The sequence below is a fragment of the Linepithema humile genome, chromosome 1 (assembly GCF_040581485.1).
Source record: "Linepithema humile isolate Giens D197 chromosome 1, Lhum_UNIL_v1.0, whole genome shotgun sequence".
Lineage (NCBI taxonomy): Eukaryota > Metazoa > Arthropoda > Insecta > Hymenoptera > Formicidae > Linepithema > Linepithema humile.
The window spans coordinates 39,399,889-39,423,300 of record NC_090128.1 but is presented as its reverse complement, the minus strand read 5'-3'; the positions used below and the strand labels follow the sequence as shown (position 1 = coordinate 39,423,300).

Sequence of the window (23,412 nt, the reverse complement as noted above, 5' to 3'; positions counted from 1 at the left end):
AAATTTATACTTCACATCAGCAAATATTTAGTGCAACCTGAACATTTATCACGGTGTAAAACGCGCGTATAACAGGAAGGCATTTGCATACTATACGCCGGCCAAAAAATAATTTCAATAGTTGAAACTGCGGACTGCATTAGTAATAAGAGTTGAAGTTATCAAATAGTAGTACTATATCACAGTATAATGAAAAACAAGATTTTGTATTTTGTAATCATTTATAATTATTATCTAGTTGTTTATGTTTTCAGAATTTTTGAATCACAATATAAGTGATAAATTATTCAAAAAAATGGCAAAAGTTATTCTTGCAGTTAAAACATTTGTTACTTTAGAGAGAAAAAATGTTGCATTTAACTGTTTATTTTATTATATATTGTATGATACAATTTGAGTATAAAATTAAAATTTTCGTCTAAAGTTATGAAGAGAAAATTAATGGTGACAGCAAAAAATAGTGCGTAAATTTTTGATTACACATTTTTTATACCTAAAAAATATCGTTAAATTTATTCTTTAATGACTTTTTTCTCTCTTTTTTTCTCTCTAGTTTTAATAAGTATAAATCGCTGTTATTAATGGAAAAATTGTTACAATACATAACTCAAATCTATATTCATCTAAAGTATACTATTTTAGTCCAAAGTATCCTCTTCTTGGTACACGAATAGTAATCCATCTCAAGATTTGTAATCTAACTAATCTTCATCACGATCCCACGGATCTAATCCAAAACTGCAGTAGCTAAATCCCCATTGTTATTCCACTCCACCGCATCTAGTGTTTAAATCCTCAACTGCTCGGCATTCGATTCGGAGCATAATCGAAACACACCTACGTGAGATAAATCAGCAAACACACAGACGAGATACTTAGGGTGTCCGAAGATTATTATCTTAGCGCGCTACGCCTATGCTTCAAATCGATGCTTCAGATAATCGGCACGTCCTACGGAACTTCCTGACAAAGCGTTGGCAGTATGTGCGTGTTACAGCTCTACATATGTAAGCACGTTAATGACGTGTTATTCCAGAATTATCCTCCACCAACGTCGTCGTCTCTCGCAAACTTCAGTTTTAACGAGTAATATTCGATTATTAGACGAATAAATAAATTTCTTATTTAGTTAACTGATTAATGTTCTAATAAGAAAAATTCGCGGACTTAATTTCTAAAGAATATACTGACAAGATATCAATTATATATTATTAGAAATTACAAAATTTCGAAAAGAGATGCTGTTTCTGCGTGAAAAAACAGACGTGCTGTTTGAGACACCTTGTATATGCTTTCGCTCCGATCTGCGGGTGACTTTCTCAATCCGCTACGAGTGCGGTGCCACCTTCCAAATCCATTTCATCCCTCGCCGCAATCGATTCTCGAGATACGCGATTGTTTAAAAAAAAAAAGAGGGGGGCGAGAAAGAAAGAGAGAGAGAGAGAAGTAAGTGGAAATGTGGAAAGGAGAGAAACGAAAGAAGGAAGAGCGGAAAGAGTGAACGGAAGAAATTGGATACCTCTAATGGCTGCGCAGGATAGATTCTGACTATCTCAGAGCCTGCGGATCATGGAATCGGAATAAAGTCTGGAGAGCAAAATCGCAGCGGCCATTGGAGTTTCGCCGACTGATCCTCCCTGGACCACTTCTGAGATCTGTCGATAGCTCAGTGAGCGATCGTTGTTCATTCACTGTGCCTTTCTCGCGCATTTTCTCACCGCGCTGCTCTACTCGAATTTGTTTCCTGCTTTTTCAATTTCGTCCTTCAAAGAATCAAGGTTTTTCTTTTTAATTTGAAAAAAAATCAATATGTAATGACGTAACGATCTATTCCAACTTTCTTTAATCTCATTAAAAATTTCAAATTCCGTGGGGTAAAATAAAGTCGTAGGCCATGAAAAATACGGCTGCTAATTAAAAATTATAATTGCTTTTGAATAATAGAATTAAAAGCTGCGATTTCTAAAAACTATTGCATTTTCTATTGGAATTTATACCTAAACATTTTTTTCTTGTTTATTTTATTTAATGTAACATTGATTTCTATCGCTCCACAATGAAGATAGATTTATGATTAATTGTTATGCTGGTTTATTACGGATAATGCGTGCGGATTAAATTGACAGATCTCACAAATATCGATCAATTTGTACGAACTAATTTTCACTGTCGAGTCTAACGTGTTTAAGTTTAGAATTTCACAGTCGCTCTATCTTCAATCACGCGAATGTCTTTTTCGCAATGGAAAATACTCGATGCAGCCCGCGAGACACGCCGATAGGGAAATTGAATTCGAAGTGCGGAAACGGAAGTTATCCGCTGCGCAGGTGGATGCGAGGTTGATTACTGGTGGCACTGTGTTTTCGAAGTGGCTAGCGGACGAGCTTCTCTGTCGAAATGGCTTATCCCCGCAGACGTGGGATTTATATCCGCAAACGTACAGTAGTAAAACTCTCACAGACAGGCGGATTTGTCAGTGACGGATATATCCGTCGGCCCGCGCGTAAGGCTTATCTACTGGATTGACAATGAGCGCGAAAGAAAATGCGGTGGATAGAATAAACAGATGTTGCGAAATGTGTGTAATTATCTAATTGTCACTTTTACAGACGCCTCCAATTACTCTCACGCGTTTCTGCTAAAATTAGAATGCGTACGGAAATTTTATATTGTTGCAATTTGAAATAACAGAAGATGCAAAAAGTAGTTCAGCCATAAAATCATCGTTAAAAATGTTTTCGAATTAATTTATGATAATCAAATATAGTATTAGTATTAAATAATATTTAAAGTATTTTGTTTTAGTATTTTTCATATATGAGGTGGGCATAAAAAGCTCCACACATAAAATTTATATGATAATGAGAATATGAAAATTGGATTCCTTCTTAATATGAAAATGTAAATTTAATTGATGCAAAATATTGAATAATTTGTCACTTAAATTACTTTTAGTTTATATATTAACTTTAATGGGTGATTTTTCATGGTTAAATATATTATTAAAAACATTTCCAAATCCCTTAAAAAATATGTATAATATCCATTTATCTAATCTCGCAATAAATCACCATAATGTATTTTACATAAATTCCATCCAGCGCATTGGGAATTATAGATTTTTAAACTTTTTATACCAGTTATAAAACTTTTATAACTGGTATATATTTCTCAAGAATTACACAAAAAATATGCATAGCATAATTCAGGATAACCATCTTCTTTATAATTTCTACCGCCTTTTAATATTCTTTGCATTGTAATTATTTATTAATTGTAAGATAACTTAGAGACTAAACAACTTTGTAAGTATAAATATTTAATGCGCAATTTATGATATCTATAAAGTAATAAATATTAATAATTGCGCACTAAATGATTAGTACGAATCGTAATGCTTACCGTGTAACCGTCGTAAGTCCACGAACCAAATTTCATAAAACAAGTCTGCTCGTCGAAGGGGAAGAACTGCACGTTGATCTCACAAAATGATTTATAGATTGCTGGTGGTTTCCACACGACTTTCCCCGTATGGTGCAAAATTGCTTTAGTCATAATGGTTACCTCGTAATTACCGTCGGCACTGAAAACACAAAATTAATATATTCGTCATTAAACAATATAAAAGATAACTCTTAAAGTATCAGTCGAATATCGCTTTAAAACGCTTCAATATATTTGGATCTTAACTTATGTTGCAATTTGCAAAATTATTCGTATTCATATTTATACATATGATATTATATCATATTTATATATTACGCATTCGTAAATTTGCAGGGTACACAGTATCATGTGTACAATGCTTTAATTTAATTTACTCCAACGTAATTATCTCCAAAATAAACTCTCATGAAAAAACTCTCTTCAAAAAGATATTTCAAATTAATGTCACGCTATGTTAAAGAAACGTCTTATAAGGCGTCAGCATAACTTTGCTTTCCGATATTGCTTTCTAAATCATTTGCATTTTGTAGGATGCGCGCTTCATAACAAGAGAAACTGCTACGTCACGACAGAAAGTTAAAAGCTTCCTACCATATGTGTAAAGCCAATAGAAACGATATCAATCGATATTCCAAATAAAGCAAAGCGACGCTTCAAATGTTGCCGTGTGAAAATTTGACAAAGCATTCAATGCACGCTTCGATGCGTACATTGAACGCGAAATAGCTGTAACTATCTATTGCCGCAGGCGCTCTTTCCCTATATAAATTTCTCTAGAAATTAACTCTCTCTTTCCGTCTCTCTCTCTCTCTCTTTCTCTCTCTCTCTCTCTCTCTCTCTCTCTCTCTCTCTCTCTCTCTCTCTGATTTTACATCGATAAACATTTACTCGCAGAAATCTGCTTAACAAGATATGAATGTAAATGATTAATAATTATTGTTACGCAAATAACATTTAGAATTAAATTTTCTTTAAAAAAATTAATCCTATAAAAATAACGATAAATCTTTACTCTCTATTTATTTATTGCAACGTACAAAACTATTGGTTAACACTTTACTATTATTTTCATTTAACATTGTGCCTATTCACATGGAAAAATCGGGAAAAGCTTTGATCCGTAAATGATTTTTACATAAACGCGATGTAGATAAAAGCTGAATCATCAGAGATGACAAAGAAAATTATTCCACGCTGTCGACGCGGGCTGGGAAATTTCGACAGGCATTAATACGGGATGTTACGAGAGTACGGTAGATTCGCAGCGAGCGCGATAAGAAAATCCGTCGAATAAACGATACACGTAAGCGCGTAGATTATACGCCAGCGAGCGATATTATTGCACGTGGCTAAGGAAATAGAGCCCGAGAGAAATAAACTCGCCGAGATAATGCGGTTAGATTTCTAATATAATACGGGCTGTGTCGGCGGTTGCACTGTCACAGCTGTCGCTGCTGCGACTGCACTTGTTGCACTATTTTCCACAGTCGGACCTAGCATTCTCATATTAATCGGCACGGCCGACGGTTATTGCTGAATTTCTGTTGCGCCGTGTGTCGATTCATTTCGCGCCGGTTTTGCGCCAATTCGTGAATTTTTCATCCGTCGTCTCGCCCCGCATACGTGACGATATTATTCCTACAACCGACCGCAATATCTTCCATCGAGGCGGGACGAGACGCGTTCTTTGACATATAAATTGTCGATTGACGAAATAATTCATGACTATGCGGGGGCTACAGTGTAGGTAACGTACATATATACACATATATATAAGCTAATATTCTTTTATCCGCGAATACGAGATGCGAAAGGAAGAAAACGGCTAGCAGTCTCAGTGTCGGAAAATCAATAGTTACAAAAACATGTAGTGCTTCGCTTTAGTTTTCAAATGCACTATTTTTATAATAATATAAATAAATGTGCGGAATATATTTATGATGATATATATCGTTTCTTCCTTTATAAATTAACTATAAATAATTCAAAGTATAATTTTTAGAATATCTGAAATATGTAGAATGAAACAACTAACAAGAAAAAAAACCTAGCGTTTCTTTTTTTATATGAATACATTGCAGTGAAACAACTAAAAAGCATTGCAGCACTCAGCATTAAATGGATTAAATCGAGCAATCGAGGAAATTAACATGCATTAGAGAAAATAACATAATATAAGAGTTTATACGTTTAACGTTAGCTCATGGAACGCGAGTGTTTGTTTGCAACAAAAGCTGCATATTGGATAAAGTTCTCGCGTCTGCGAATCCTATTACACAAGCCTCTGCGTGTTAATGTAGGTCTCCCGTACTTTGTGGTCATCCGATAATTATATTTCTGTTATCAAACTCTGTATAGAGTGCGCGCGGACTAAAAATAAGAGCAACTCGCCGTAACTGTTACCGTTCAGCGTCTACAATACACGTGCAACATGCAGATTGCAACGAATCATGAAATATAAAACTTGAAACAAGACCAAATCGGAGATACCGAATCGGTATTGATTTTTTTCGGTAAATAAGAATCTTCCGAATAAATTCCGAATAAATTATACGTTGTGTTTTATCGATACATATTTTTATACGTGATCCCAGAGTCGAGTCGACAAACATTTTTTTTTTTATAAAAAATAATGCTGTTCAAAAATTTTAAGCCAAATACACTCGTGTAATTTATCAATGCTCTTAGCCGTATTTTCGTTGTTATGACTTCACGCATTTCTGCGTTTGATTCGATATAATCTTGAAACATCGTACATATCCGACCATAGTTCTTCGGAAATCGATCGTATAATGCATTCTCTATGAACTGTATATCCTCCAATTATGGCCGATCGAACGATTATTCTCATGAATAGTGAAAGCAGCCGACAATTCCGGTAAGCAAAGCAGGAAACACCGAAAATTAGGCTCATGCGTGAAACATCACCTACGTTAACCCACCAAATTAGCCTTGCTGCAGGCTTCGTCAGTCAAAAGTCAGCATTCATTAGAGTAGAGCAATGATAACAGCGGTTCGTACGGTTAATAATGCAAGACTACAGCTCAAAAGTGACGTTTTAATCGCGGCTTGTAGTCAGACGATGTTTAAGCTTTGTTCTCGCGACGGATAGGATTTCTCGGTGAGATACGTTCGCACTGTTACACGAATGTTACATAATCTTAAATGCTGCAGTATCATCCTGTCGCTGGTAGACGAAAAATAATCTTTCGCTCAGCAACAATAAAATAGAATCAGAAACGTCTACGTAATCGCGATATCGTTTCGTAAATAAACTTTAAACAAATATCTAATAAATTCCGCGTAATGAAATAAGTAAATGATAATGATACTTCAAGTAAAATTTCGTCGAATTTTTTAAATAAATAAAAGCAGATAATATAAGATACGTTTACATGACGCCGTATTTTTGCAGTATGAAGTTCTGCATTGTGATTTATATAAAATTCAGATAATATTTCAAAAGGGAGTAGAGCTGTGAGAGAGAAAAATTACGGTGTTCCGCAGGCTGAGTCATAATTTTTGTACTTCGTCGATTAAAGACAAAGAGGATGTTGCAAACGCCATAAGAAACGGCCGGCACATTCTGCGAGTTACGTCAAGAAAGTTCGAAGACTCAATTAATCACGTTTTTCGTTCGACGTGCTTTATGGCGCGCTTCTTGCACGGGCACGTCATGTAAATCTCGGAAACTCTCCGTGCAAGTAGTAAAACCCCCGGCGTCTACGACACGATGCGGCTTCGAGCCGCGATGAGAGGCGCATCGCCTTGTCGCAAATCTTAATGATAACGTCGCCGTCTTTTTCTTCCGTTCCCGGCTGTCTCTCCCGGAGGGAGGCCAGATGAGTTCTTGAAAAAACTTCGTCTGTAAGAACCCACGACATAATGAAAGACGACGTCGGCTAGCTCGCCATTCGCGAAATTTGTTACGGATAAATTGGCTATGATACTAATTAGTTTTATATTTATTTTTATAACATTATTTTATTATAAATAAAATTTTTATACTCTAAATTGCTATTAAAAACAATTAAAGAATTGCAGTATAACAAAAAGGAGCTAAAAATAAATATCAATTTGATTTGTTTTTTTAAAGGGTGAATTTCTGATTTTATATCATTGAAATAATTCACATCTAGCTAATGAAATAAATTATATAGTTGGCATAACTGGCATATATATATTTAATATAATATTATAGATTATTTTTTACTATTTAAATATTTTTATATTTATAAATTTTTGTAACAAAAAATTTATAAGTTTTACATAATGCACTACAACGACGTAACAAATTTTTCTATAAAATTTACAATTTTTTGAGAACACAGTTACGTTAATATAAACATCAGAAAATTTGACGTTTTTCCAACATGCTAAACACAAAGGATTGAGTTGCGCGTAGCGATCGCAAGCAACAGCGCTGCGGCTGTTTAGAATGCGCTTATTTATAACCGTGGCATAGAACGCCACAGGAAGCGCTGCCCTTCGCAAAGGGCCCTCTCATGGCTGAAAAATATGACGCCCATTCGCGTGCCACAATGTATCCACCGTTCCGCGGAAACCACTTTCCCGAGGGCTTGAGACTCCCACACATCCCGAGCACGACGTCGGCCGGCATTGTGGATCGCCGGCCATTCCAGTAAAGTCTCCGATAATCTTTCCCGCGGCTTACTCGAGAACGAGCAGAGCTGTCTAGAACATCGGCATCCTCTTACCCGGTAGTTTGTCCCATCTCGACAAAGTAAGGCTCGGTATACTCTGTGAATGGCGGAATCGTTGCAAGCGCATTCCGCGCTAAGGCACCCTTTATGGACAATATTACTTACACCCCCCTCCCCCCTCACTCTGTCTCGCCCGACGCACCGGCGATCGTTCCCAGGAAAAGCTCCCTATTGTCGTAGATCTCGATACTTACGATGTCCACGCGAGACGGACTGATCCCGCAATTGATAACACGTTATAGAGAGAGCACGCGAGAGCGCCCTTCGCAAAGCGTTAAAGCGAGCCCGAACGCTGGAGAATTCGCAACCTAGCACGCGAATTTCGAGTTGAATGTTTCAGATGAGAGTGAGTTGTCCCATAAATAATAACAAAGTAAGATTGAATGCGCCACGAGTGACTTATCTTGCTAGGGGAACTATTTTCTCTCTCCGTTTCCTTATATCGAATTCATTGCCTGGCCTCTTCATATCGAAATCGCATCGTTCACAATCGCGTATCGACTACCCTTTTTGCGCGAGTGCGTTCAATTACTTCGACGGAGGTCGTTGCTTTGTTACCAGGTCACCTTTGCTCGCTCGCGAGGCGACTGGAATGAATTATCGCGGGATCTAGGATGAGCTGCAGGTGCGGTAATCCGGTGATAATAGAGTAACGAGATTCGCCCTCATGTACGTTTCCTGCATATTTTAACTCTGCATTTTGCAGCGCATACCTACGCGCAGGAGTCGTTGCGCTTAAGCAATCCTTCGGCTGCTATTCTACCGGCCCTTTGCGTACATATAGACGCCTATTTACGTCACTGATTGCACGGAGACTTATTTTTATTGTATTCCACATACAGTGGCTGTTTGTTTTCGCCAGTGATAGAGATACGCCAACAATAGAAATTTTGCATGGTGTCCATTATATTAGCAAAACACTTGTTCATACCTTTACGCAAAATGTTTTTTTTTATAGATAGATTTTTAAACAATGTTAGCCACCTTATCCAAAGAATAATAAAATTTTAAACTGTCAACTAACTTAATAGATTATACGAAAAGAACAAATGTTATTATATAATTTATGATATAAAAAGAGTGGAAGTTGATTAACTAAAAGAAATGATAATTTTTTCATATTTAAGAAATAATTGTAATTTTAAATTTTGACAAAAGTGTTTAATAAAGTGTTCAATCAACAAGATTATCTTTTTTAACGTGTTTTGTTGTGCCAGAATAAAATAACATTGCTGAATCGGTAAAATGAATTTTGTTAATTTATAGTAAGTAATTCGTACACTATTTATTTTTTATATAACAAAAACCATTATAATATATGTATAATATTAAAATAAAAACTTAGAAATATGCGAAAGCACAAAAGCGAGAGCTCAAAGCTTGTCAGTGACAAAATGACTCTTCAATCAACAAAATAAAACGTAACAAAATTTACGCAAATCTTATATTGCAAGTTTATAAACTATTTTATTAAGAAATTGTTAAATTAAACAAACAATCTGATTGAGTTAACAATATTTCAGTAGTCAATAATCTGATATAACAATTTTGTTGATTCAACAAAGTTCAGTCTACAAAATTAGTCTTACTGAATTAACAAAATGTTTCTTCTGTATTCGACAATTAAATTTATCCATGATTCATGTATAGTGTAATTTTGCGAAAATCTGTTTAGTCCATTCGACATTCTCCACTGTATTAGACCGCAACAGTAGCTTACCTCAGAGTGCACTTTACGCACTCAACTGAAAGTAAGGGGAAATATATACCATATCAGGCGGAGAGTGCAGATAGCACCATCCTGGAGTGTCAGGCTGAGTTTTACATAATGTATCAGCGCCGTACGTATTCCCTGGAACGAATGAAAGGGATATTGTCGTGAAGTAGGGGATGCTGGAAAGCCCGGCTCATGGACGTGCAGGGAGGCTTCAAAGCTGCGATGGAAATGAGAATGGCGGATTGAACGTCGCGCGCTTGAGTGGAGCTTAATAGGGCGGGTTAAGTTCGGTTTATTTGATACACGACGCCTCGGCGCCTTAGATGAGATTGCCTGCCTTCGCCATTCAGAAGTCGATTGTTCGTAAAGGAGATACCAGAAATCACTGCTTATCTAGGAATCACGCGAATGCCACTCCGACCCTTTCTGAGAATGAGCGGCTCCGCCTCTTATCTTTATTTCTAAAAGTATCTCATAGATTTCAACAAAACTCGGTATCTCTTCGCTAACTGAAATGTTTCCCCTAACAAAAATGTCGAGGTATAAATAGTTTTCTGGCGATGAGCAATTTAATACATCGCGATTCGCGTAAAATATACTTTCTACAAGTTTACAAAAAAAAAAAAAAAATTGATACTAGCATTTACAATCGTTGCGATGCAATGCAATTGTTACATGGAACAAAATGCTTCATCAACGAACACGGGTAATTAATTTTGATCTATTCTGAATTAATGGTTCCGTAATTTGCGTGGACTTACGCAATTTGCGGCTTAGCTAACCGCACATTACGCATCACGTCATCGCGTCTGAGTACTATGTGTATGGTGAAGACTCACAACGGATGAAATCCGCGGTCATAGATGTCGGCATCATACGCGCGATCGTCAGATTGTTGAAATAACCCTCCCTTTATAACCGTGACCATTAATAGATAATTCTGACTGGCAAGTCAGAATCGCTTATTTGATTGATAATTTTTACATACTATTTGTAAATTCGGTCATTTTGTGCAAAAAGTCAAGCCTTTTCACAATCAAATTTTTATAGAATATGGTTTTTGTCAAAAATCCAAGTTTTATTTGACGCTTTTATAAAAAGTCAAATTTACAAAGAGATTGTGACGATTTTTACTTATTTAATCTAGAATGGCAACTACTCTCTCGTGGAATAAATTGAACATCTGCCTCGAGATCACCAAATATTGAAGCTTCATCTTGTTTAGGTTGCGGATTTAAAAAGTAATTCTTTTCCGCGCGATTACTTAAAAGTTACGGCGGGGATCGTCGAGCGTAAAATGCGGCAGCGATATGGTAGGAGTGGATGCAGGTATGAGCCATCGTCGCCGAACAAATGAGTCGACCTCTCCGAGGAGCTTCTACGCCTCCTCGTAAAAGTGTCCTCGGCGTGCCGGAGTACATCCTATTTCTCAACTGGAGGTTTCTCCGTCGTGGTCGCGCGCGCTCGTTTCCGCAGCATGGATTTTCAAAATAGCCAGTGAGGACGTGCCGTTCCTCCGAGGAATATTCCGAGCGAGGCTTTACGGTATACGTTCCCTTGCACTTTGCGCTAAAATCCTATAAAGTATGGTTGGTCCGCGATAACGAACGGTACGATCCGAAGAGGCCACGCATACGGTTAGATCAATGAACGCAGAAAAATCTACGTGAAATCCACCGTGAAAGATTTATGATGTTGGCGAGTAATACCGTCGGTCGTTTCGGAAGACGCGAAGAAAATTTATATTAATAGCCTGAAGAAAATATCGCGTATCCGCGGATATTGTTATAGTAAAATATTGGAATTCACTCACTTGTTGTAAAGAACAATGTCAGGTAACCATATATGTTCCGATGGCACGTGAAGGGTGTCGACACCGCCGTAATCGTCCGGATTCCACTTCAACTTGTAATCGTTCCATTCCTGAAAACAGAAAAGAAGAGTCGTGAAGCGCCTTAAGAAGGGTAGAAAAATCTTAATTAATTACCGAGCAATTTTTGCTTGAACAAAGAATAATGATCCGAACTTGACTTTTCTTTTCATTTTTCTTTTTCTTTTTATATAATTCTGATTCATTACTTATCTTTCATATACGAAACAATTATCAATCTAACATTATTTATATAAATTTATAGTAATGCTAGAAGAAATAATTTCTCCAAAAAATTAACTTTCGTCAAAAAGCAAAACTTCTCTTAAATACAAATTGAAATAACTCATATATAAAAAGAGAATAATACAATATTTGCGACTTAGAAAGTCTGCATATACAGAAACGATCGATAATCATCCTAAATGTAATATATCTCACTTTCGAATTCAGATCCGTTTGCTACTCAGACGCCTTCGTGACCCTCATAATTACCTTGCGGAAGTTGCTTCACACCGCGACCGATATCCGGAAAGGAAAGCCGCGAGATCTTATTTCTAAGATTCACTTTCCGGAGTAACGGTTGACGCGTCCAAATGAGATCAAACGATTAAGTGGGAGAGTAATTACGAGACCTCGACTTTTCTCTCGTTTCACCGGCCATCATTTTTCCCCCGCGTTCTCCCCGCCAGCCCCTTACCGCAAAATTTCTTTACTCCTCGAAAAATACAGCAATATTCCAGAGTGCATTACAATGGAAGCGAAGTCATTCTTAGAACAGCATATTGTCTTCTCCTTCATCGTTATTCTCGCTCGTTAACAAGAAAATAAAGAGAGGAAGCGAAGGATGCGTCGCGATTGCACCAGCCGGAGGTGGCATCTCTTCAAATCGCTTTGACGCGCCTTTTTTTTAACTCGTTAGCACGTTGTGTAAGAGAGAGATTATCGAGCTGCGATAACGAGGCGATCGACAAGATATTACGCGAACGTAAGGCGGATATTTACGCGCGCCGCATGAGACCGTGAGCGCGTGATTCAAGACACGTCGATATTTTCCTCGAGCGAAATAGATACGTTGCCCGTGTTGGTGGCGTAGCATAAGGCATGCCGACGCTTTCTTACGCCGGATCGATACTCGAGCGACGCCCGCCGCTAGCACCATGTTTGATCTAGTTGCAGATTAAATTCCGTTAATATATTTATCAATCACGCCGAGACCGAATTTGTATTGAACGTAGTATTTTTATAACCAAGCATTTGTATTTTGTTTTTATAATCCGAATAAATTCGTATATAAAATTTCTGATTCGACATATCAAATTTTTTCAAAAATAAATTGCGGCGCATTCAATATTAGCGTATTCAATCGTTCAAATATAAATATTCCTGATATTCCTGATTAGTTTTTTTGCATTATAGATAGTTATAATAGGAAATTATCAAATAAATAATTGTTTTTTCTTCTTTTGTCATTTATAACTCTCCATCCTTACTGTAATGCAAAATACAAAACAATAAAAAAAAAAAAGCGGACGAAATTACTTCTCAAATGCGCTACATATAATAATTTTATTCGTTAGTCTGTTAATTTATTTGTTAGCGGAACTCTTTTATCTCGTTATATTAAATGGTCGTGGCGTGTGTGGAGATTTCATCAGTGCAAAAGGAAAAAATGGACTTTATGAAATGGAATATGGGCGATCTCGTAGCGGCGAAAATAAACGCGTTTTATAAAGCATTTCGCTTCTATAAAAACGACCAGCTGCATAATTTTGAAAGCTTTCACTACGCTCGTTGTATGCGTAACATATTTTGTTTAGTGTTTTAATTTTTGCTCACACGTCTTAACTGCTCTAAATTACAACAGTCATTGGACGCGGAATAAGAGAAGCTGTTTTAATTTGAAAACAGACGCTGTAATTTCTCCGCAAAATTACAATATTAAACTAAAAGAAGTAAGGTAAAAAAGAAGACTTTTTTTTATACAATTTACGCCTACTTATATATTGCAATTATTATATTTGATATATACGAATGTGTATATCGGATTTAACATATCTAGTTCTCTGTTAAAAGTTAGCGAAAGTTAAAGATTATTCGTATAACGAGGATACCTTAATCCCTAAATCACTTTACACAGATTTATGTCGTGCAGCAACGCGTAATGGAAAAAGGTAGCGCCACTGCAGCTACATCTGCGACGTGCGTTCGCGCGCACGACGCGTCGAGTTTCGTTGCTCTTGCAGGCATTAATTATTCCGCTCGCAATTAGCCGAATTTGGTACGTATCTGGCATCACCACGGAACGCCTAAAATTCCGCGCACGATCCAGCAGCCTCGGATCGAAATCAATTACCATGCGCGCAACGAGCGGGAACAATCGAAGGATTTTAATTTTCTACATTTTTTGCATTGTTTAAGTAAACAATTGTCGATTACCAGCTCTTTCAAACAAAATTAAGGAAAAACATAAAATTTTCTTGAACATAAATAGTTAAGATATTTGACAGTCAACTTGCATTTAATTTCAATGACCAAAATAAATCGATTTTAATTATTTTTCTTTTTTTTATGTCGACTAAAAACTTTTGTTTAACTAACATATATTGCACGCATGTAAGATAAAGTGGAATAATAAAACGCAATTTGCAACACTCTGCTAAAAAATTGACATGAAAAAGTTGTGCGTAATGTGATGAAATGTATGTAGTTACAGCATACACTTTAGCAATTTCCTTACGTTCGCGCTTTTTTCGCACTTTATAAAAAACGGAATAATAAACCATCATACATTCACCACAAAAAATTATTTTTCTGCTAAAGTGATTATACAGACGCTCAGATAATTTCAACGCTAATTTAGAAACCAATCCTGAAGGGAAACTTGCAAGAAGGCAAATGCCCGAAAACAACTTCGTGGGGCGGTTGGGAGCGTTAGATGAATTGTAATCAAAGCAAAAACCACGCAAAAACTAAAACTAGCACTAAATCGTACTAGGCGGTAAACTTTCATAACTTTTCGTTAACTCCCTTCACTAACATCAAAACTAAGGAAAACTAAGTAAATATATAGAATATTAATGTAATCAGTTTTGTAAAAAGAGAAAATTTTACACGTTTAACTGTGCATTCTGCACAATTCTAAATTGTTAAATTACACGAAGTTATTTGCAATACGCCACTATATTATTTTAATTATTTTTTCATTTTGCAAAAAAAGACAATTATTTTATTATTCTCGAATCTGTACACAAAATAAACATATATTATAAATATTAACAATTATACAGAGTTTTTAGAGAGAATGTTAAGTAATACATTGGAAAAATAAATAATACCAGCACTTTCTCTTGACGAGTTTAAAAATCTAGACGCCCTCGAGCTGCCCTCGAGGCGCGATCATAAAAATTTAGTATTTTTCAATATGGCCGTAAATTATCCGCCACACGTCATTTGCATTTGAATTTTTCTATTTGCGCGGTGCACTTTGCGAGAAGCGATTTACCGAGGATGGAAATCGATTGTACGACGTCGTAAAATCGCATACCGACTTCGAGCACGATCACTGCCTCGCGAAAGAAAAAACGCTAGCAATTTAGTAGCAATATTTTCTTTCCTACAGTATAAAGCACTCTCGTGATATCAATCGTTTTACGAAAAATGTTTTACAAGAAACTTCAATTCCTTTTTATATCGTAAATATTCTCAAACAATTTATTTTTCTTTATTGTTTATTTTCTCTTAACTCACAAATTCGCATCTAACTAAAATACAGTGTTACATCTATTCCGCTATTTACAATAAATAAAATACTAAATATTGCAATTTATTGCGTACACCAAAAAAGGATAGTGATAGAAAAATGATGGAATTTATAGTTTGCATTGCCGTGGAAAATTCACGCGCACATCTTGAAAACCCAGAAAAGTTATTCTAGCTATATGTGAAAAAAATTATAAATAATATTTTTAATTGTTATAAAATTCAGTTAAGCATTTTTTATAACCACTTTCCGAATGAACTATAAGTTCGCATTTTGATTTACGATTATTCGTTGTCTAAGTTAGTCCTCTGTAGTTTTCTTATTTAAATACTTTATATTAAAGAAGTGCATTTCAAGTCGAGAAAAGGCAAGACCGAATCGGTAAATCGGTTTGTGTCGCGTCAAGAGCGCATCGCAGAGAGGAGGAAGAAAAATCGGCGTGAAGTAAAATCGACGACTATCCAGCGTAACCTTTTAAACTCGAGAATGGCTGAGAATCTCCGTATTTTCTCGGGCGCACCGTCGTGCGTCTCCTGTCGCGCGGCGCCCAAAGGATTTGTCGATGTATCCTGCGCGAAGAGAGAGAGAGAGAGAAATTTTAGAGCGGAGGGAATTCACAGCCACAAAAGGCGGAGAGGACTTGGCACGGTTTACTCACTGAAGTCATGCGTGTATCGCAATTGACAATCGGGAGCTTTCGTAAGAGACCGCGCGATTCTTCCATTACACGCGACATCCGGAATAAAATGGGCGTTGTGCAGCGATAGAATTCACTGTCGATTATTGTGCACTGTTTTATAGCACGGTGCAAGGTACAGTTGTCTCGTTGACGCTGTCAAGCCTTCAGATTTAGCTGCCATGTAACGCAGAGTTGCCCGTTCGCTTTTATGAAAAAAAAATCTCGCGGCAGAAAACACGAAAATACACGCGCGTGCGAATTTCACCTTGCAGTTTTATCAGCGATATTTTTTGAGGTACCAGCAGAACATGTTGCTATTGATAACAGAATTGCGAAGCTAGCCGCCAGCAGCTTTGAAATACAAGTATTGCTTGCTTTTTCAATATGAAAAACATATATCTTTCTACTAACGTTTGCAAAAAAAACTACATCTGTCTGATGCTGTTATAAATTTTCCCCTTTAAAAAATTGTTTAAATAAAATTTCGAAATAAATTGTTTAAATAAAATTCGGAAAGTAAATATAACGCAGTATATGCATCAGAATGCGCATTTCTATCAAAATTGTCATGAGAATTTTGAGAATGTGAAATTGAATTGGCGATGGTGCACTCAAAGTTGAAAACTGATATTTTCCGTTCACTATTATATAAAATAACATTCGCAACAAAATAGTGCTCGCGTTATATAAATGCATCGCAAACAAGCGCGTTCGGATCTTGATATTTCAGCCAGTCTTTTTTTTTTTTTTCTTTCGCGACAAGTCGGATAGAATCTTTTAACTTCTATAGGGGATCGTGTCAGAGCATTCCGCAAGAGGTGGGAAGCAGGAAGAAGATGGAAAGAAATCCGTTGTTATCAAAGTAGGTGAGAAAACTTGGCACGACTGGAACTGTCGGCTTGTTTTCTGGCAAAGCTGACAATCGCCCATGTCGGACATTTGGAAGCCGTAAACTCCAGCTTCGAGCAACAATAGTAGAATAGTATTGTAGAATAAATACGAGCGATGCATAGAGGAAACGTCTTACCGCTTTTGAATGAGCTGAGTCCGTAATCCCTAACTCAACTATTCTGTAAAAAATAACCGGAAAAAAATAACAATTTCTATACTAGTTTTACATGAACAATAGGTACATCTTGAAACAAACTTTGCGATATATTCGCGTTTTCATAAAGTATCGAGTAGTTTTGCTACGACGATGCCGAATGGTTTCGTAAAGTAATAATAGCTCGGCGTGAAGTTACAGAAAAAAAAATGTGTTTAGAGATATTTCACATTTTCCGATTGAACGTATTTTTCACGAATATTTCTGATAAAATTCGAACATTTCAAAAATCGTTTGAAAACACGTAGAAAAAGCTCCATTTTCATCATCATACCAGTCCGACAATTAATAGTGTATTCATCATAGTCAATTATTAATCTTGAATGAATTTTAATAAGACATCCTGGATAATAAACGCGGCAAACAAACGAGATAAACTTGAACACGAACTAGCAATAGAACAGCTCACAACAATAACGATACAATAACGTTGCACAAGAACGGCGCGGCAAAGCCTACTGTTCGCTATGTAAATAGTAGCATCGTAGCCCGATGCTGAATCCGTTATTCAAACTAGCCTTTGTAACGGACGACGCCTTCTTTATGTTATCGAGGAGTTAAGTGCGGCGCAAGCACGTCGGGTCGGCGCATCGGTTAATGAACAAAAGGGCGGGAGGAGCGAGGAATCCGCGAGGACTCCTGCTTGCATTACGTTGCAGTTACAAAGGCTATGAAGGAGTACGGAAACTTCCCGCGGCGCGGGACATTCTCGCCATATTTATAGTATAAATATCGCCGGGGATGATTCTGCGGCACTCGGCGATCCGTGTCGCGAACTCGAGCCGATTTCCGGCGGTGCTCGACAATAGAGACGAGCGAGCCGAATTGGAATAGAACCGTCTACTAATAATAACGAGAGCTCGCAAATATGGAATTCGGTATATATCTCTCTCTGTCTCTCTCTTTGTCCCCCCCCCTCTCTCTCTCTCTCTCTCTCTCTCTCTCTCGCGGAACGCGCACGAACGACGCGACAGTAATAATACGGCGATAACCCAATTAAATAATTTTTCGATAGAGTCGATAATTTGTGCATGCACATCGTAATTGAGCTCTGTGCAATTCCACGCGCAGCGCGCACAGTCGATTACGATTTCCTATCGACGATGAAATTCAAGCGATACACGTCGAGCGGCGGCGTAGTCGCGCGTGCATTAAATCGGACCGCGCTCTCGTTCCGGTTCGTTGTAATTATTCTAACAATATCAATAATAGCGGGCGCGCCCGCGGCACACTGGAGATACTCGGACCCGATAAATCGGTTGAAATTGATCGCGACGATTACGCAAACCATACAGGTCGGCGCTAATAAATGTTACCGCACTTCTCCCCCGCGCGACGCGTCTCTTTTCCACCGATTATATTCGACTCACGCGCGTTTCCTCCCCTCCCATCTCTTATTCTATCTCTGCGGCAAGTTTTTCTCCACCCTCGCCTATTGTTTCCATTGGCGCAATTTGTCTTCGGGACGAAAATAATACCCATTCTATTTTACAAACAAGACACGGACAAGATCGCCGCTGCACGACTCGATTAAACTTTCTCTACCTCCGGCACCGGCCATCTTTCTGTCGAGAAAAACATATGACTGTTTACTTCTCGAGTGTTGCGAAACTTTTGGAGGCCATCGAAGGATTTGACACAGTCAGTTAGGCTTTCTCTTTCTCTCTCTTTGTTCCCTTCTCTCCGACGAACAGTGATCGCAAGCAATTCCGAAACTCTGATAAAAGGGCGCTACTTCATCGGGCGAACTGACATCATGTTAAAGGGGAAGTTCACCTCTGATCCTTCGTATCCCGCTCTCGTTCAGCTCGTCCTACGAGTCAACGTCAGGAAAAAAAAAAAGAAAGAAAAGGAAGACACCGAACCCGCTTTATCGACACTGACAAATGATCGTAACGAACCGTCGACGTGGATAAAAGGGAGACGACAAAAAAGTTCACGGTACAAACGGGAAGCGCACGGTTGCGCGGTAAGTATAAATCGGCACTTCTGCCGGCCAACCTTTCGGGTGAACTTCCGGCAGCTTCGTGTCTCGGGTCCCGCCGCCCGAAGACTTATTGTCGCGGCTAACGATGTTCCAGCACACGAGGCCACTCAACGAGGATTCTCGACAAAGACTCGTTACTTAGTTTCGCTCTGTCAATTTGTAGAACGCCTCTTTTCTGATTATGAGATTGTGAATATGATAAATTGACAATTTCGGACCTTCTTTCCTGTGCCTCACACGTAGGGAAACTTGGAACATCTTCAAAAAGTTACACCAAAGTCAACCAACGAATATCCATACATTCCGACGACGAAATCCATTCTACCGCGATACTAAGTTTTTTGGCTTGTCGCCAGCATCGGCCGGCGACTCTTCGAGAATTCGAAATTTTCCGCATTGCAAGACGAGGGTTGCATCCGCGAGCGGGGCGAGTACGTGCGCCCGAGCTGCTTTGCAATTAAAATGCATTTCACCGACACCACTTCGTCTCTTGTAGATTCCGTAAAGTAAGGCAAGCTTTTTGACATCCCGACGTATCCTGAACTAAGTTGGAGAGATCCTTTCAACGAACCATTCCAAGGCACCGTCTGTCATCACTATCCTACTCTTTTTTGCTTCACGATTTTATCTTCCATCTGAATGTAATATCATAATTTCCCCCTCCCCCTTCTTGTAATAAAAACCAAGATAATTCTTGTTTTCACTCAATTGCGACGAATGAAGTATCCAAAGAAATAATATTTATCTATTATATATTTATTAAATTTTTACTTTCTAAACACTCTATCTTAAAATAAAACAATTAACAAATGCTGAAAGAGAGAGACAGAATATTATTTTACAAATTTCAACTTAGATAAATTATTATATTCACATTTAATTTATTTAAAACATGAAATTTGTCGCAGAAATCACGGTTCTAGATTTGGCTACTCTCCTAAAAAGACGAGTCTTTAGTTTTACATCGTTTTCAGCTCGAAAAGTAGGAAAAAAGCCCGAGTTTTTCATAATAGATATGTGAATGGTGTCTAACTACGAAGAATAGAATAAAAAGATCAATCGTAGTTTCATTGAAATCTGTCAGAACCGGTTGTCAAAGCGGCAGTTTTATGACGCGCTCCCACGCGATTAGCAGCGACAGAGACCAACGACGCAAAAAAAAAAGAACGAGCAAAAACGATTACGGCTGATAAATTCGCAAGACGAACGAGAAACGGTCGCAGAGTCGTTCTCGAGGGTGGCACGGAAGGGTGTTACGCCAATAAAAGCCAACTGCTATCCACCGACTTGGATTTCGACGCGCGACAAGCGCGAATGAAATTCGCCTGCTTTGAAATTCCAAACCGTCGCCTTACGTCGAAAGGGAAGATCCTGACGGTCAAAGTGATACGATAGAATCGCGTATATAGCGCTCTCAAAAGTAGAAACCAGGTTTCGATGATTGGCTCTTGCAATCTTTGAGCGTCTTATCTGATTTCGTCACTTTCCGCGATTGCTAAAACATGCCACACTTGTAAAAAAAAAACACATTTTTACTTTTTGCAAATTTTTATAGCTGAATCTCATGTGTACTTTAAGAAAATTATATTCATATATAAAAGACAAAAGTATTTTTTTAAATTGCAAAACATTTCGAATATTATTATCGATATTACGCGATATTATAACCAGCCATGCTTAATGTTTTATAAGAAAATAATGAGAATTAATAATATCGAATGTTATGAAACCGACAGCGATATTACGAATAATTCACGAAAGAGCACACATCTGTTGTATATTTGATCAGATAGCCAAATTAATTGTTAGATTAATAATTAAAATATAATAAGCTCCAATGAGTTAACAATCCTAGACACATACCAATACATAGCTTTTGCCGTAACAACAATTGTGCAATAGTGATAATAATTGTGCTAACAATGGTAAATAATAATGAGGTAAACATGAGTGTAAATGCGTACAGGAAATAAATAATGAATAATTAATCAGTCCTTTGTATAATACTATTCTCAATACAAATTGAGTATAGTAATGTAAAATATTACATTCACAATTGATACAATTTCTTGTTAAAAACTTTTTTATAAAATATTTCTTGAAGTGCAAATTTGAATAAATTTTTTGCTGCAACAATTATTTTATCTTATCAATATTTGTAATGACAAAATTATGCAAGAAAGTACTATGCGTACGCTTTATATGCACGCCTAATTTAAATAGATATTTTAATAAATATAATCCGTATGTGCTAAAAGATATAATATTTTACTTACTTGTTCCACCCAAACATTTGTCGTCATGATCTGGTTCTTCAGGTTCTGAAAAAGAAAATAGAGAAAGAAAGGTGAGCATCAGATCTTTAGAAGGCGTTATCCTACTTTGGCTGTTTCTGGTTACTCAGAGACGGATTTATTGGCTTTTCGAGACGCTAGAATGATACTAGAGAAGAAAGATAAAAGGGACTCTCGACGCGCTCGAAAATCCCAATAAATCATTCTACCGCCAAGTACATTCACTTTTTACGCTGAAATCTGAGATATATATATTTTCGAAGAGACCCATTTCATTTCCTCTTTTTTAAAACTTGTGTCTCGACGAAATATGTTCTCTTTGTTCGTAAAATTTATAGACACATATATAAAAGTTACAATAAAATTCTAAAGTTATATTTAAAAAACTATAGAGTTTTACCGCAACTTTTGAATAATTAAATATTCCTAACACAAGATTGCACTAGACGAGACGCTAAGAACGTCTCGCGGCGATTCCCTTTAAGCCGCGTGAGACAATAGTTGTTATCGAGTTCTCGCATACAGGTCAATAGATTCTCCGATTGCGCCAATAGAAACGTCAACGAACATTACAGTAGTTACAGTTCCACATTGAGTCGCACCTCCATATCAATAGTCACTTGCAAGGGTAGTCCGGTTAGCGCTCGCGGCCACCGTCTAGTAGTAATAGAACGCGATAATACTGACAGCGGGTAAGGCATCGCGGCTATCCGCGGCCGCGGATGTCAAGTGTGGGCGGACGAGCTCCAGCACCAGAAACTATAGCCGTCGAACTGCACCTGTGTTAACGTACGTTAATGTTCAACGCGATAACAGCAGTTACGGTCCTACAATCAGTCGCATCATCGTCAATAATCACCGCAGAGAATTCCACGTCGTATATGCAGATCCCGAGTGGTATACGAGTGAGAGAGAAACGCGATGCCACTTAGTGCGGATTCGGCTTATCTCAATCTAAACGACGAAATTTCTGACTTGTAACTTAAAAAAAAAAGAATTAAATCTGCATGATGTAAAGATGGTATCTTTTCAGTGTCGTAAAAATTTGCATATCGTTACGCTAGCCGAGCGTCGTGTACACGCAATGTAACGAATGTTTCAATGTTCTTTCTGCATTTTTAATTTCTTTTTTAAATCGATGTTTTTATGGTCCAAATTTAAAAAGATATCACTATTTACTACCTACACAATTCCAGTTTTTAATATCAAATATTAACATGTAAAATATAAATTTTGCCGAATTCACTTGAAATCAATAGAAAAGTAAGAAATAAATTAAAAATATTTAGAGTTCAGTTTTAAATCTTTATAATATATTTTCCACGCTACAAAGCGCTAACTTGCGATCGGTCTGATGACATGAAGCGATTAATATTGCGACATGAATCGCAGAAAATATAACAATGCAACACGTATATCGTTACCCGAAATGAACATAAATAAATTCTGTAAAAGTTGCAAACGGTTGCGAAATCCACGGAGCTGAAATAATCGGTAGCGTTAAATTAAATAAAACGACAGTATTATTTTCAGCGCAACGGCGCGCTTCAAGATTAATAGCAGCGGTTATCGCTGTCTCTCCGCGCGGCGGCGTGGCTTTACGCGACGGTGTTTAAAGTTTGCTTTACAAGCGTATCATTAGCAATTATCGTGTTGCGTGCGATCCCGAAGCGTACGCGGACGGCACGCTAAACGTAATAGTAGTTACGCTTGTGTAATCAGATATATCGGCATCAGTAATCATCCACGGCGTTTCTACGGACGCGTAATAGCTAAGTGATAATAACAGGAGCTTGTGAACGTGAGCGTGGTTACGATTTCGTACT

At 37.5% G+C, this 23,412-nt stretch overlaps 1 protein-coding gene across 1 annotated transcript in view; it reads right to left on the bottom strand.

Annotated features, from left to right (window-relative positions):
• LOC105677984 (nicotinic acetylcholine receptor alpha1) overlaps positions 1–23,412 on the bottom strand; it is a 174,353-nt gene that overhangs the window by 28,245 nt on the left and 122,696 nt on the right. Inside the window, exons 3-5 of the mRNA XM_012376914.2 lie at positions 21,569–21,613; positions 11,702–11,811; positions 3,403–3,583 (exon numbers count right to left, since the gene is read on the bottom strand). Coding sequence (XP_012232337.1) covers positions 3,403–3,583; positions 11,702–11,811; positions 21,569–21,613 — 336 coding nt within the window. The remainder of the gene's footprint in view (positions 1–3,402; positions 3,584–11,701; positions 11,812–21,568; positions 21,614–23,412) is intronic.